At 52.9% G+C, this 16,240-nt stretch overlaps 1 protein-coding gene across 3 annotated transcripts in view; it reads left to right on the forward strand.

The window, feature by feature from the left end:
- Positions 1-1,091: 1,091 nt before the first annotated feature.
- Positions 1,092-16,240, forward strand: part of VCL (vinculin) — a 61,420-nt gene continuing 46,271 nt past the window's right edge. Inside the window, exon 1 of one of the 3 annotated variants that reach the window (XM_044420237.1) lies at positions 1,092-1,371. In XM_044420237.1, coding sequence (XP_044276172.1) covers positions 1,204-1,371 — 168 coding nt within the window. In that variant the 5' untranslated portion in view covers positions 1,092-1,203. The remainder of the gene's footprint in view (positions 1,372-16,240) is intronic. The other 2 variants (XM_044420235.1, XM_044420236.1) reach the window with 2 other exon arrangements.

A 16,240-nucleotide genomic window follows, 5' to 3' on the forward strand; every position in this document is an offset into this window, starting at 1 on the left:
CCATGTGCCCGTCCAGAGGGAAAAGTTTAAGGCGTGTGGGACCACACTGGCACGCAGAGAGTGTCGCTGTTCTGCTTCGTCTCAAACGTTGCTCAGGAGTGGCAGCACGAAAAGGGGCCTGAGAGCAGCTGCCCACACACCCCTCCCAGGGCCCGGCATGTTCCCAGGCCACTTGGCCCGGCCTGGCGCTCTCTGACCATTTCGGCTGCAGCTCCCATCAGCCCCAGCCCTGCAGGGGATGAGGAGGATGTGAGCTGAACTGCAGAACGCTGGGAGGGCAGCGGGCTGAGGAAGGCTGCTCCGGGTCTTGCCACGTCCAAGGCCCCGAGGGAAGGGGCAGAACGAGCATGCCCCGGCCAAACGCACCAAGCCCGGGCTCAGCCCCGAGGCTTCCCATTTCCTGCGCCAGCGGACTGAGGGGCAGCGCGCGTGGGGCGGGTGCTTCCAGGCAGAGGCGCCCAGCGCCACCACCGAGGAGGCCCTGCGCAGCGACGCGGCGTGGCGTGGCGTGGCTCCTGTCCTGAACGGGCTCCCGCAGGAGGGGCGCCGCAGGCTGCGAGGGAGGCCCCGCCGTCAAGACCTCCGAGAGCGCGGCCGGCCCGGCCCTTCCTTTCCTTGCGGCGGCGCCCCCCGAGGACCCGCGCCGGGCGGGGCGCCCCCGCGCAGGAATCTCCCCCTCCCGCGCCCCGCGGCTCGGCGCGGCGCTCGCCGTCTCCTTATATGGACTCCAGAATGTCTGACGTCACCCACCGTGGGAGCACCAGTGTCGGAGCAACCAAACTCCCTTCGGCTGGAGCGTGAGAGGGAAGGGAAGCGCGCGGGGCGGAGGGCTGGAATGCGGACGGGCGCCGGCGCTCCGCCAATGAGAGCGCGCGCAGGGCTCCCCCATTGGCGAAGGCGCGGCCCGGGCGGGCGGGGCCGCGTCCAGCCGGGCGCAGGCGGCGTGCGGGAAGGGCCGGGAGCGGGTTAGGCTGCGCCGGCTGAAAGGCGCCGCCTGGCTGCGGAGGGGCGTCAGTCAGCGCAGAGCGGGCGCCGCTGCCGGGCGAAGTGCTCCAGGGGCCACGCGTTCGAGTCCCGCCGCCGCCGCCGCCGCCGGTGCCCGCGCCCCTGCCCTGCCCTGCCCTGCGTGGCTGCACGCGGCTCGAGCCGCCCAGAACCCAGAGCCCCCCGCCCGCCCGCCGCGGGGCCGCGACCGCAGCCACCATGCCCGTCTTCCACACGCGCACGATCGAGAGCATCCTGGAGCCGGTGGCGCAGCAGATCTCGCACCTGGTCATCATGCACGAGGAGGGCGAGGTGGACGGCAAGGCCATCCCCGACCTCACCGCGCCCGTGGCCGCCGTGCAAGCCGCCGTCAGCAACCTGGTCCGGGTGAGTGGGGCGGCTGCGCGGGGCGGGGGCAGCGGGCCTCCCGGAGTCCGCCGCCCGCCCAGCCGGAGGCGAGGGGTGCAGCCCCGCGAGGCGCCCGAGGAGTTCCCTCCCGCCGCCCGCCTCGCCCTGCGTCCCCGGGCGAGCCTCCTGGCGGCCTCCCGCCCCATCGCGCCCGTCCCGTCCCGTCCCGTCCCGTCCCCGCGACGGGCGCGGCGCGGGGGGCACCGGAACGGTCCTGGGCGATGCGCCGGTGCGCGCTGCTCAGAGTGCCCCAGCTGGGGGGGGGGGGGTGGCTGCCGCCGAGAGGGTCTTGCGCCATCACTCAGGATCGCTCGCAGGAGCTCGCGCTGCGCCGGAGACTGCCGTCCCCCGCTCCGTGCAGCGGGCGGCGAGGGGCGCGCTGGATCGCCCCCACTCCTCCTGCGGCTCCCGGCCCCTCGAGCCCCGCTCCCGGCGGAGACACGCCCGGCGTGCGCTCGGCCTCGCGCTGAGCCCGCCCTGCCGGACGCCGCTGGCCGGGGAGGGACGCGCGTGCGGCGCCGCGACCCCTGAGCCGCTCGCGGAGAGGGGCCGGGGCGAGCGCCAGGCCTTTCGCGCTGCCCTCCGGCCCACGTGCGGCCGAAAGGGGTGCGGGCTCCGGGGCCGCGCCCGCGCGATGATGAGCGATCCCGGCGCGCGCGGGCTGGGCTGGAAGGCCCCCTCCTCCCTGGGTCCCTTCCTTTTCTCATGACCCTCCATTTCCCCGAACCTCCCAGGAATGGCTGGTCACCCCCTGCACGCTTTCCAGCGCCAGCCCTTCCATTTGCCCTTCCAGGATTTTACTTCTGCTCACTTGCATCAAGTTCTGCAGTGCAAGTTTGTCTTCCTTCTCTGGCTTCTTCTCCTTGGCCGGCTGTCACCTCTAGGCGATGCTGCCCCTTCCCTCCTCCCCAGGCTCTTCCACTGATTCTTCGCATATCCCTACTCTTTTAGGTCCAAACGGCGCTCGCTCTCCTAATTGCTCTGGCGCACACTTAAAATACACTTTAAAAGAGGTGGAATAATGTTTAGCGATCACTGTTACATAGTTGCTCAAGCGGAGGCTCCAAGGTTTCAGATGTGGATTGGCCAGTCAGCCCTGAGCTGGGTCTTTTTCTCGGCTTTAGTCTCCTTCCTTGCCTCCCTGCCCTTTCCTTGAGAAACTTTTCCCCCCGAGGGTGGAAGAGCAACAATTCGGTCCTGCAACATTTTTTTCTCACAAGTTCGCTTGTGCTACTGTTTTTTGAAGACTCGTTCTCTGGGACTCCTGCTCTTGGCATGTGTTTCCACTCTTCGTTCCAGCTTTTTCTTCTGTCTCTTTCCAGGCAGATAGAAACGAAACAGCTGCAGAAAATATCCTGCAATCCCCAGATATTGCCTTGGACTGCCACCAACCTTTTCCCTTCATGACAAGGCTGTAGCGAGTGATATATCATTTCTAATTCCTCTTCGGCTAGGCTGTATCTGAGCATTCTTCAGCCATTTATTTTTATTTAGGTATTGCTGAATAAATGTATGGCCCACCTTTACTCCAAGGAGCTCCATCCATCCATCGCTTCTCTTCTTTCACCACTGCCTGCCCCCCTTTATGGTCGCCCTTTCATGACCATCCTGAAGTCCATCAGGTCCTGCTTATTCCGTCATCTGGATATTTAATCCACTCAGTGCAGATTGCTTAGGACACTGGCACAAATCAGGGCTCTTTCGGTTAATGTAGAAAAATTTACACCCCGGTCTTGCACTGCAGGTAGTTCTTGTCTCGGATCCATGCTGCCTGTGTCTTTTATGGCATTACTGGTAGAAGGAGCGGTGTTCAGTCTTTTGTATGGCTCCAGGTCGCTTTGATGGCAATTCCGGTTTTTTCATTTTAATGGGACGTGCCACAAAGTGTACGCCTTCCAGGCTGGTGACGTAGTGGGCACAATTCTTGCATGTGGTTCACAGAGCGGAACACAAACAGGTGCTTGAACCAGTAGTTTTCTCTAATACGAGGCTGGTTCGCACTGCCATTTGTGTAAGGGATGTGAATTCCCACTTGGATGCTGAGGTGGCGTTTTACGATGTGTTCCATTGTGGCTCACGCTGTCGAGGTTTAAAAAGCGGTGCTAATCTCTCTCCAGGCAAGCAGCCCTGAACAGATACTTTTTTCATACTCCTGCATTTTAAATTGGGAAATGGAAGAAAAACAGGATGCCAACCCTTTAATTCAAGTCGAGGAGAAAGATGTGCAGACTCTGTGCGCTGGATGTTCATAGCTGGCTTCTTTGGGCCGGCAATCATCTAATGTGAATTAGGGTTTATTTCCCCAATATTTTAACAGTTAATTGGTTTTATCTTCGAATTTATCATTAATGGTCGGATGCCGTGTGTTGTGTGTTGTATGTGGTTGTTCTGTTTTTTATAAGCTGCCCAGAGACTTTAGTATTGGACGACATATACAAATGTTAAATAAATAAAAATGAATTAATTCTGTGCTTTGCTGACAGCCGGTAGGCAGGGACGGGGTCCTGCTTAAGCGCCTGTGCTGAACAGCGCTGCCTGTGGCATCCCCTACGCGGACCTGGCGGCAGGGTCCTCCAGGTGCACCCAAGAGCGGGTGCCAGAGAACAGGCTGCCGCCAAGGCGGTGTGGGTGCCCCTGGAAGTGACGTTGCGCTGCTCTGAGGGGCTGCTGGCACACTGCATGACTTGCGCTGGCACAGCAGGTTCTGCACTGCCGTGGCGCGAGAGGCCGTTTCAGTCAGCCCTCCTTTCGTTTTAAATCCCACAGTGACCAGTGCGGTCCTGTTAGTTTTTACTCGGAATCGCGTCCCACTGAGTGCAGTGGGGCCGACGCTAGTAACTTTGTTCAGGGATTGCACAGCAACGAATCTGATTGAGCCCACATGCAGATGAATAGATATATTAAGTGATCTGAAACGTATAGGCTGTGGTCAAAACTGAGGCTATTTCCCTTAGGACTTATTGGAATTAAAAGTTCTTCACTGAAGGGACAGTCGTGTGCACGTTTAGTCAGAAAAATGGTCTGCAATCCCCTGCACGGATGGCTGGGACACACTGGAAACATCGACACTGAGCGAGTCAGGAGGGGCCTCCCGAGCCATCTAGTCTGACCCCCGGCCCCAGCCGGCTCCGCTCACAACATGCCCACCACGTGCGCGTCCAGCCTGTCCTTGAACTCCTGCACTGATGGGGCCCCAACGACCCCCCGTGGAAGCCCGTTCCACGCCCTGGGGGTCCTGACTGTCAGGAGGTGCTTCCTGGCACCCAAACGGAACCTGGCTTCCCTGAGCTTTGCTCCGTTGGGGCGCGTCCTGCCTTCCTCTGCAGGGGAGAACAGGCCTCTACCCACCTCTGTGTGACACCCCCTCACAGACCTGCATGTCATGAACAGGTGCCCCCTGAGTCCGTTTTCCCGCTCAGGGAGGCCTGGGATCCCATCTTTCACTGTTGTTGCCTTTTCTCCCTGATTTCAATGGATCCCAAGTAGAGCTAACTTAGACTGGTCCTATTCTCTCTTCTGGGCTTATGTGTATGGTAGGTATACTATCCAAAAGATCTGAAAAGGGTTGGGTACCTGTTGCATGAATAGTTCTGGGTATGAACGTTAATTGTTTAAGATCGCTGAAGTGTCGGATGCAAGATTTTTTTTTAATTCGTAGAGGAGTCCACCTGAGAGGTAAAAACCCTGCATGTCTATGCATAACTTTTAACAACTAACTTTTGCAGCCTGGCCAATGCCAGGCCCTGCACAACTTGTGGATTGGCTGGTGATTTTTAAATCCAGTGCTGCGCTCCTCCCCTTGGCATTCTGCCCGATTGGAATCTGATTTAACCCTGTCCTGACTTCCTTACAAAGTTCTGCCCACTAACTCTGGTATTATTTAGCAAGGGACTGGGAACAGGGCTGGGCAAGTTTCATTCCCTTTCTGCTCGGTTATAGTTAATAATATTCCACACTTCTTGCTTGCTTTGTTCTGAAGACTGAGCTCAGATGCATTCTTGTATTGTTGGAAAATGCCGCACAAGCACTAGCTGTGCAGTTGTATGCATGTCTACTCAGAAGTAAGTCACATTGCATTCACTGGGGCTGACTCCCCAGTAAGCATGTATAGGATAGCAGCCCAAATGAAAGTAAACAATGGATTCCTTTGTGGGACGTTATGGGGAGACATGTATGAGCTTAAGCGTTCGGAAAATACCGGCTTCATAGAAATCATGGAACAGAGTTGGCCATGAAGGCCATTGAGTCCAACCCCCGGCTGTTGCGGGACACCAAGTCACACCATCCCACTCAGAGAGCTGTCCAGGTTCTTCCTGAATGTCTCCAGTATGGGAGAGCCCCCCACCTCTCCAGGCAGCTGGTCCCACTGTCGTATTGCTTGGACAGTGAGGAAGCTTCTCCTGATGTCCAGCCTGAACCTGCGTTGTCACAACTTGAACTGATTATTCCGAGTCCTGCACTCTGGGATCAGCGAGGAGAGATCTTGGCCTTCCTCGTTGTGACTGCCTTGGAGGTCCTTATAGAGGGATCTCATGCCCCGCTCAGTCTTCTCTCCTCAAGGCCAAACATGCCGGCTCTCTCAGTCTCTCCCAGTTCTCTGAGATCATTTCTGTCACCCTCTGCTGGACCCTTGGTACCCTATTCTTTATTGGTAAACAGATAGCATGTCAGGTGGGATCCAAGGCCAGAGGTGGTGGCTGGCTGGCTGGCTTGCAGCCATTTGGCTGCTCTGGGGGGCAGTGCCTTTCCAACCTGCCCCCCTCGGGACACTCCCTGCTTTGCCTGCAAGGGCCTGCTGTGGGGAGGTGTGCATGGGATGCATCCTGGCCAATATGTAGCTTTTTTAACACCAGAAACAGAACACTGGTGTTACTTCTGGGACTCGTGATTGCCAGCCAGTGCTAACCTTATTTGTTTATAACACAGTTTTGAAGCGTCTGCACTGAAATTAAATTTTGATTATTGTATCTGAGAGTTAACAAAGCAGCAATTCACTACTGAATGGGTGAAATCCTAAACCACTTGTTGGCTGCCTCCATTAAGCTGCTTTGTTAAGAATTATGCCGTCCCAGCTTTCAGAGCACCCTTGTTCGCATTCTAGCGGCTGCTGGACCGTCCCAGGGGCTGCAGGCCTCTTGGGCAGAAGGTGGAAGGGCTTCGATGTGCGAGGTTTGCCTTGGGCAAGTCCCTGCGCACGAGCAAGCAAGCGGGAGACAAAGTCATCCCTTGCCCTGGTTGTCTCATTCCTGCAGCGGCTGTCCATAGGGAAGGCCATATCTGCACTGGGTCTGCTGCTGCTCTTCCGCTGTTCTTCCTCCGTTGTGTTTATATCCTACCTCCTTTCCTCCTGCAAGGAACCCGTGGTGGCAGGTTAGGCTGAGAGTGAGTGTCTGGGCCCACGTTGTGGCCGGCCCAGGGCCGCATGGAAGCCAGAACCCGGATCGCCAGATCCCGGCCAGGGCTCAAACTGCCGCAGCACGCTGGCTTTCCTCCGCAGCTGATTAGATCAGCGCTAAGATTAGTCTCCTGCCCGTTCCTGGCTGTGACCGAGAGGGTTGCGTGCCAAGAGCAAGCCATTAGGTAAGGTTTTGGAGCATAGAATGAAGGTGAAATATACGAAAAGTTTGAAAGCAAAGGAGCAAGTAAAGACCAGCCCTAATAAATTGGTGTGCAGCATTCATTATTCCTTGGTGAATCAAACTTTCTTTTGAAGGCTTCTGTTTTGCATGAAGCAAGAAGAGTGAGACTGGATAGGGGGGAAATGCAGCTTTGATCCCCTTTATGTCAGTCAAGTTATGTTCAGCTTTGTGCTTGCCTGTCAGATCAGTCTTTTGATACAGAGAGACTTTCTCAGATAAGGATGCACGGGATTGGACCGTGTGGTGGGTGGGCTAGTCCCTTCCCGCAGGTTCCGGGTGTCATTGCAATACCTCCCCCAAGTGGAAAGCAAAGCCCCACGTTGGTTCTGCAGCTCTCTTTACTTGTGCTGAGGTGGCTGCAGCAGCATTAAGTAATGATTCCTCATTAAAGCTATTTTAAAAATGACAGAAATGAATACAATGGATACAGGTCCCTCCTGTTATTTGCTTTTGCTGGATAGATGAAGTTGAAATTAGAATTGCAATTAATGTTCCATTGGTTCTCCCCCGACCTGTTTGTCTAGGGAACGGAATGCAAAGCTCCCCTGTTAGGACAGGCTGGTAAGGTCTCCATGCTCCAAGGGAAAGTTCAGGCAAGGAGATCGTGCTTTCTTCCGGTTGCCGTTAATTAATCACTTTGAGAAATATTCTGCATTAAAGTTCTAATAGCACTCTTAGGGGGACAAATGCAGCCTCTCAGATAGAAGCATGTACTTGGGTCACTAATTCGTGGACTCTTAGAATACGCGCCGCAAGAAGCAGTCTAAAAATAAGCTTTGTGGGAGGGAAAAGAGTCCATTCTTGAGCTTGCTGCCTCACACTTGCAGCCGTGGAATCGCTGTGTGAGTGCCTGCGTTCCATTTGTTGCTAAAAGCAGCAAGCCTTCCCGCTGAACTGTCTTAGCTACTCTGCAGGAGAGGGGGTTGGCCCAGCCATAACATGGCACATTCCTGAACAGGGAATGCTAACATTCCCTTCGGAGCATCATTCCCTGTCGTCAGCCTTCGTTTCGGCAGCAACCGTAACGCTCACCAGATTCCATCCCAATCAGTGTTTTTGCTGACCAGTTTCAAATGCTTGTTCGGATGGAATCTTGGTTAGTGTTAACCATAGTTAGGATTGATTGCAGCGTTATCTTTCGTGATGGTTAAGGATGGTAGGAGAAAGACTGTATACACTGTATATGGCCAGTATCTTAACTGGCTCTTTGGGCTTCCTCTGACCCAGGGAGGTAACATCAGCAACATTCTGTATTGCAAACTCTTTAAAAAACTATATTTTAAAGAACTGGAAATCATAAAATGTACAAAAATGAAACTTGGATACAGTTGAAATAAAAACAAAAATGTCATGTGTCTCTTCTATCTGTTTTATATGTACTTCACAACTGTGGAAACACACAGTCTCGTGCATTTTCTTTCAGATACCTTGCATCCCAATATACTTCCATTTTCTCCCTGATCATTCAAAATCTAGCCATATCTCTGCTAGAACCTTGCCTTAAAACTTGCGACTTTCACATCTTCCTTGAGAAATGCTCGTTTGGTTGGGGGTTCTGGGTGTAAGGGAAAACCCCTTCCTTCGCTCCTCCCCACCAAGGTGACCAAGTTGGGACTGGCACGGACGATGCAGTCCAAGGGTTAAAGATAACCTGCCTGCATCAGAGCAAGTGGGTATCAGCCCTTGTAATGAATTTTCCTCCTCCATCCATTGCTCTAGACATTCTCCTGGCTGTTTCACCTTGGGGAGTGCCACAGAAAGCCAGGGGCTCCTTGGGAATGTGTGCATCGACTTCCAGGACCGCTCTATTCTTCCATCTAAGGCTTTGACAGACACACCAGCAATGAAAGAACAGAAGCCACCCCTGGGAATCCTCCTGGGCCCATGAACTTCAGGGGATGGGGCATGCAAGTTACCCGCCCCCTCCCTCCTGCAGAGGTCAGGGATCCTGGTAAACCTAAACGCAGCCAGACAGTGGTCTGTCCAGACAAAGCCCAGGAATGCCATCCCACCGGTATGCCATCCCCAAAGGCAGCCCTCCAGGCCCCTCAGTCCAGGCCGCACCTTCATAGCAGGCTTGCTCTGAGTTACTGGTGGTATTTGCCCCATCCTGCTCTGTCCCCCACTACAAAGTTGTTGGAGGAAACCTTGCAGAAGTTGGGGAAGGAGATTCCCCTGGATGCAAAAGTATTTTTAATCATTGCAGAGATCAAAGTTACAGCTACAGCGCCACCCACTTCTGCTTCTGGACATCCAAAGTGTCTAAAGGGGGTGTCTAAACCTCAAAGGTTTTGACCAAAGTCATGTGGGCCTCAGTTCCCCACCCCCATCCCTGGGAGAGGGACCTAAATCAAACCCTTCCAATCTCAGATCACTTTTTCCCACCTTCGGAACCCGATGCCTTTGAGGCAGGCTCAGTGTCGCCATGAAATCCTTGGAATGACTGTGCTATCCCCTCGCACACCTGGGCAGGGTGGCGCCAAAGCCCACCCTCAAGACTCCCCTCTGTAGCTTGGGCAGCCTGACTGGCCGGCAACAGGTCGGATGACTTAGCTGCGGGTTTCCATTCCTGCCCCAACATCCCCTTGCGCAAACAGGTTGCAGGACAGTAAGACAGTCAGTGGGGTCACTCCATGAGGCAGGCACTCTTCATGGGACGTCCATGATCTGTGGCCATGTTTAGTGGAAACCAGAAGTGGACATGAAGCACCCACCCCCACTCCTTCCCATGGACGGACATTTCATTTGTGTGGCTCCACTGACCACACCCTTCCATTCGTGCTACAGTTTCTAGGATATTCCCACTATCTTGTGGGTACAAGCCATTCACCAATGCAGAACCATTCCTGTCTGACCGTCTTGGCGTGCTGAGCTTTCGGCTCCATTGTTGTGAAAGGAGTTCCTGAATTTGCTTTGCAACATGATTCGATTAAGAAGGTTGCCCTTTTGAGTACAGTGGGACCTCGGCTCACGAGCTTAATCCGCTCCAGGACTCTGGTCGTGACCCAAATTGGTCGTGAGCCAAGTCAAATTTCCCCATAAGGTGCAATGTAAATAAGGTTAATCCGTTCTGTAACCATTTTTTAAATCAGAAAAATGTGTGAAGCAAAGTGACAAAGAACAACAAAGATTGTGTTGGGACGCTGTGCTGCTCTTGGTACAGTGCAATGTATCTCAGTCGTTGAACGTACCAGACCTTTATTTTATGGCAGAGTTGCGTTAAAAAGGGAATTGTTTGGCAGACTGGCCTTTCGGAGAAACATAATATATTACTTGGATTTAAGGAACTGCAGTATTACTTCTGACCTAGCCAGGATTCTCAGGCTGTGCGGCAGCTTAATCTGCGTGACTGTTGTACAGCCTCATTACATGTTGGTTTTCCGACAGCACCTTTGGTCTCAAAGCATCCCTGGTTCCTCTCATTCCCCACCTCTGCGGCCATTTTCTCCAGCATAACTGGAAAGCGCGCCGGCTCCTTGCTTTGTGGCGTCGCTGTGATGCAGCCATCCAAGGGTCTTCAAGGCGGGAGGAAGGGCATGGTGGCTCCTGGAGATCTGGGCTGAGCTTCGTAAGGGAGGGTGCATGTTGGCTGGTGGAGAGGCTAGTTTGTGGCATTTGTGGTTCGTTGCTTGTTCCCCTTCCTGGACAATTAATCTTGGCAAATATCTATGCATTGAGCAAGTCTCTGTCTAGTTGAGTCACACGCTTTATTTCTACTGAGTTGTTCTGTTCACATGCTAGGTGGCTTTGTTGCTAAAGAGCTTGGAGGCCAAAGCCCGGTGTGGTGTTGAGATTGCAGTGTGGCACAAGTCATCTCTCGAGTTCCGTCTGCCCTTGGTAGCTGAAGATTGTTTTCTAGTAACTGGCTGTGTTTATATTATAGCGTGTTTTCAAAGCAGATAACAGTTTCATCAGACTGAGTGAAACAATGCATTCTCAGGGTTTACATAAATAGTCTGCATGAAAGTATCTGTATCTTATTTTTACTTTCAATCTATGAGTTATTTAATGGCTTCTCATATTTTATTTCTTTTCCAATTTTTCAATGCTAATCCTTTTCTTCCTACAAATAGAAACTCAAAGATGCATTTTCTGATCCAGAACCTGAATGGAAGAAAGGGTGGATTTTGGACCAGTGAACTAGTTTGAATAATCTGTCCAAAATGGTTTGCCTTACTCCAGAAGCATGGGCTAGCTTAAGAAGAAACAGCCTGTTTCCAGCATGAGTTTTTGTAGGCTGGAGTCTACTTTGTAGGTGTACTGATATATAAAGCTGGCAAATTGACATAATCGGTCAGTGGAGTTCAGAAAAGCTTTTCTGTGTGATTTAATTCTAATGCAGGACTCACAATCAACCCAAACTACTGATTTATAAAACCCTTCAAGGAGGCTAAGTTGTGGCCCTCAAGATGGGTCGGCCTGAAACTCTCCTCATCATTTACAACAGGCTCAGCTGGCTAGGGAAGTCGGAAGCTGCATGCCAACATCTGGCAGGTCCAAGTTACCCACCCTTGACTGGAACCTTCAAAATAATGTTATTTTTAAAAACTGAGCAAGCATCAGGGAGCAGGATTGTACTGCAGTACTGCTGTATTGCAGGTCTAATACGTGCTTACCTCATGGCCACAAACTTTGTTGCTTCATTTTATCTGCGTTTGAGAGTGAAGTCCAATGCACGCTGCCGTGAAGAGAAGCACTAAAGAAAGAAAAGAAGAAAAAGCTGGCTGGGATTTCGTTTGTGTAATCAAGTGCAGGACCACATTGTAAACCTTTATTTCACCAAAGCTCAGCTGCCTTTCAGTCTCTAACCTGAGCCCAGCTCAGCAGTCTTGTGGCCTCTCACAGCGCCCAGGGGATCCCGCGGGGCTTGTCCAGGGTTTCCGCGCCTCAGCCCACCCTCCCCGCCCCCAAGTTAGATAGGCGAATCTGGCCATTGAGCATGAGGTGCCTGTAGGGACGCATCCCCTCTGCCCATCACCCGCCCTCCGTAAGAGGCGTGCGAGTGTGGAGGGCTATGGGGTTTGCTCTAAATTCTCTAACGACGGAGGCTTGCCATTTCGGTGCACATGTTTATCTTTGCAGCGGGTTAAAACTGCTCGGGGTTCCATCACAGGAAGTATGAGACTGGAGCCCTGTCCTGTGTCGTGATTCCTGGTTTCATTCGGCTTGCAAGCCTTTCTAATCGCAGTACCAAAGCAGCAAAACTCAATGGAGCCTTTGTTTTTCGTCAAGATGATTGCTTCCGCCCTCAAAACCTTTGCAAACAGTGGGCGGCTCATATTCCATGTCAGCTCACCCGAGCAGTTAGCCATGGTGATGCGGTTCGCTCTGGGTTGTCCCCCACTTCCCAATGACTCCCCCATGGGTATTTCTGCGGACTCTGCAGCAGAACAGACTGCTCCTTCTTTCTGCTGCAATTTCAAGCTCTTTTTTCACTGGCTGCGGCTTTGTCCCCTCTGCCCGCCTCTCTTCCGCGAGAGCGCAGTCGGTGACCGCTGGATTGGCAGTCAGTGACAGCCCCTCCAAAGTGCCCAAGTGGACGCTGTCAGGATCATGGTAATGAGAGAGGGCCTCCAGTCCTGGAGAGAGAATAGCTCGGAATGGAAAGTGCTGGGGAAGATGGGTGGCAGAGGGCAGCTGCTGGGAGCAAGAGGGGTGGCGGGCTTGGGCAGGCGTTCCCATGGGACACTGGCCTCATCCTAGGTGCTGATTCAGTTTTGGAAGAAGAGGAATGCCTCAGTGAGATTGGGGAGCATGGGTTAGCTCAAGGTCCTGGATGCAACCGGAGGAGGAGAAGGTTAGCTCAAGGACTTCCAGGGAATGGGGCAGGCATACAGCCAGCAGGAGGGGCTGCCGGGGCTGAGGAACTCTCAGGTGCAGACCACCCCCTTCAGCAGGATCCTGTGGGAAGGGACCAGCAGAGGCAAGGGGCCCAGGCAGGAGAGCAGTGAGCGGAGGGGAGGTCGAACCTAGAAATGTGGCTCATCAGTGTTACGCAGCGTGTCAGGATGCGGTGAGATCCTTCAGCAAGTGCCATCAGGGTTGCATTGCGGCAGTTGTGTGCCAACAGTGCTAGTTCCTGTTTCCAGTATTAGGAAATGTGGAACTGAACTTTGAAAGTGAACTTGGACATGTTTTGGATAGTCTGTCCCACTGTTTCTGGCTTTAAGAGAACGGTTTGGGAAGGGGCTGCATGTGTTAGGGTGCTCCTCGTTTAATACATGCAGTTTCTGATCTTCTCCCCTTTCTGACTTAGAATTAGAGATGCTCTTGATTCTTCTGCTCAAAGATTGACAAAACATGAAAATACAAAATATGGAATGTGATCGGCTCATAGGACAAAGGTTGGCAGACGTCCTCTTTGCACCTGCGCTAGTGCAAAGAGGACTAGCTCCCTTCCCTCCCTTTTGTCTGGTTCCGCAAAGCACAGGAATTAGCACCTGCTCCTGGGCAACGGGGGCTCATCCGGTTTTGTCCCGCCTGTCTGCCGCAGCTCGTGCTGCCCTCTGGAATCCTGGTGCAAGCGGCACGCGGGAGATGTCACTGCGGTCGTAGTGGCGAAGAAGGCTGGCGCCATGTGGAGCCCCCTCGTCAAGCTTTGTGCCATCACCCAGTGATGGTTGTTTTTGGAAGACTCCTTCGCCTTTCTCACGGCACAGGAAAGCGCGCTCGTGCACACCTTCAGAACTGCTGCTGCTGCTGCTGCTGCGGGGGGTTGACGGCCTTTCCAGTTTCAAGGACTGTTTCCTAAGAGTTGCAGGATTGCGGAATTTCTTGTTTCTCTGAGACTGTATGCACTGAAGGAGGAACTAACCTCTTGCAATGGATTTCCTTTTTTAAGAAATAATGTTTTAAAGCAGTATAAAGTTATACTGCTCCTTCTGTTTCTGATGAAGTGCCCGGATAGTCCCCACTCTCCTGCGGGCACTGACACACACATCAAGGGGAGATTGTCTTCGGATTCTCTTTGGCAGCCTGCAGTGCCTTTCCACTTCAGAAGTGGGAGCTGATTGGGACTGCCTGGAGACACTGCAGCTGCTCTCTTGTCGCCTCTTAAGACCAGATCTGCCCCCTCGCCTGGGTGAATAGCCTGCAGTCAGTGCTGGAGGGCGATGCCAGCGCTGGCTTGGCTCCTTCGTGGCACAGCTTGGCTACAGGCCATTCAGCCTGGCGGTAGCAAACAGGACAAGTCTTTCTTCCCTGGACGTCTTGCCAGATTGCTGGAGACGCTCACAGAGATGCTAAAAGAACTGGGCATCCTTGGATGACGCCTCTCTTGTCATGGAAATGGGAGAGAACGAAGACAGATGTGCGAAGTTGCCTTTTGTGATCTGGTCTTTGTTTTGGGGGGGGGGATTTAAAAAAAAATCTTAATAGCCTAGCTGAGTTTTTGGCTGGCACATAGAGGTGGAAAGTGAAAGACTGGCCATAAAAATATCCAGCGGAGGGTGGGGGATGGAATGTAATTAAGCCATATGTGGGGAGATGCTCAGCTTTGTGACATTAATAATCAGCTTTCGGTTAATGGTGCTTGAATGTCACCTTGAGGTAATGATTTGCCAGTGAGGAAGAGCAGGTGCCGCAGGTCAGGAACAGAAACGTAGCTTGTGTCGTCTTGCTTCTGCTCTGCTTTCTGCTTCTTTTGTGCTGAAACATGCACTTGGCACTGCCAGCTTGTTCGAAGCTATTCAGTCCCCTTTACTCTGGTAAAGTATTCCTCTGCTCAGTGGGAACGTTGGAAGCTTTTACTGGAAGATTGTTCTTCAAGGTTCTCTGGCTAAAACTTGGGCATTTAGCAAAACTGAAAGGGGTGTGAATTATTAGGGGACAGTTGGCGTGTGAATGCATGCAGGCCTGCGGTCTTGCACAAAATCAGCTGGAGGACCACTAAGTTTTTCAGAAGGGTTTGAAGCTTTTCCCGATCATAGGTGCACTAGGAAGGTGAAGGAGAGTGGATCTGCAGGTTCAGGGCCCTTGTTATTTAAGGCAAATTAATCATACTCTGTTCTCTGCTTTCCGAGACAGTAGGACACAAAATAGCAACCCTGGGAAGGCAGATTTTGCTTGAAGTTTGAAGCCAGAACATCAGAAAAAACCCTTCCTAGTGGCCTGAGCAGTCAGAGGAGGGAGCCAAGTGCCCAGGGACGTGGTGGGACTTCTATTGCTGGAGATATTTCAGCTGAGATCAGACAGCCATCTGTCAGGGATGCTGTCAGCTGGATTCTTGAACTGAGCAGCGGGTTGTCCTAAATGGCTCCTTCCAATTTTAAGTTTCTCAGTTAGTGACTTCCCATCACTGTAGAACTGGAAAGTGCACGAGTGGACGGAGCTTGCCGCCAGCACTGAGCAGTCATATTTTGTTGCTGCCCATCTGGAATTCTCTCCCTAGATCCACAAATCATTCCGGCTTGTTCCAAAACACACGAACTAACATTTGTGCCACTTTATACCAGTTGAACCGCCTTGGTGTGTATCCTGAGCCCCCAGCCCTAGGATCTTGCAAATTGCAGTTGTATGGGGGAGCTGGCCATTTTCCTACTGCTGCATCTGCTTCTCCATTTGCAGGATTCCCTGCCTGGTGCTTTGGAGCAGGTGTGAGGGAAGGACAAGAACGGCTGATGGGTTGGCTTGAATCCTCACTGCAGGGCTGTTGAACTAGTCTTCTGTTCTCCCCCACCCTCCAGAAACCTGGCAGATTTTTAACTTCCCCAAGAAGGAGAATAGCAATTATTGGTGGAATGCCCACGTTGCCTTCTAGCTAGACTTCATCTTATAGATAGATTATGACCTTTCCAACACTGGTCTTAGCGCTCATGTCACCCGATGTGCAAAAGCCATTCGAATGACCCCACCCTTCCCCTTCCCTGAATGCTAAAAAGGAGTTGGTTATTTTTACTGACACACAGAAATAGCGGCTGTAGGAAATAAAGTGCTGCTCCTTCTGGAATTCATCGCGCATAATGAGGAGGCTGCCCTTCCGCGGACGAGACGATGAAGTAGGCTCTTGTCCATGAAAGCTGGCGACATAATACGCCACTGTTCGAGGTGTCACAAGATGCCCTTAGTCGAGCAGAGAAAAGCGAGGAGACAAAGGGCAGTTTGAGTCGTTTCCGCACCGCTGAGGAAGCTGCAAAAAGCTGCTTTGCATGGGGAGCCCTCATGGAGCGCTGGCCTTTCCCAGCCTCCAGCCGTTCGGGTGACTTCACTCT

Source organism: Varanus komodoensis, unplaced genomic scaffold, assembly GCF_004798865.1.
Source record: "Varanus komodoensis strain SLA01 unplaced genomic scaffold, ASM479886v1 scaffold11, whole genome shotgun sequence".
NCBI lineage: Eukaryota > Metazoa > Chordata > Lepidosauria > Squamata > Varanidae > Varanus > Varanus komodoensis.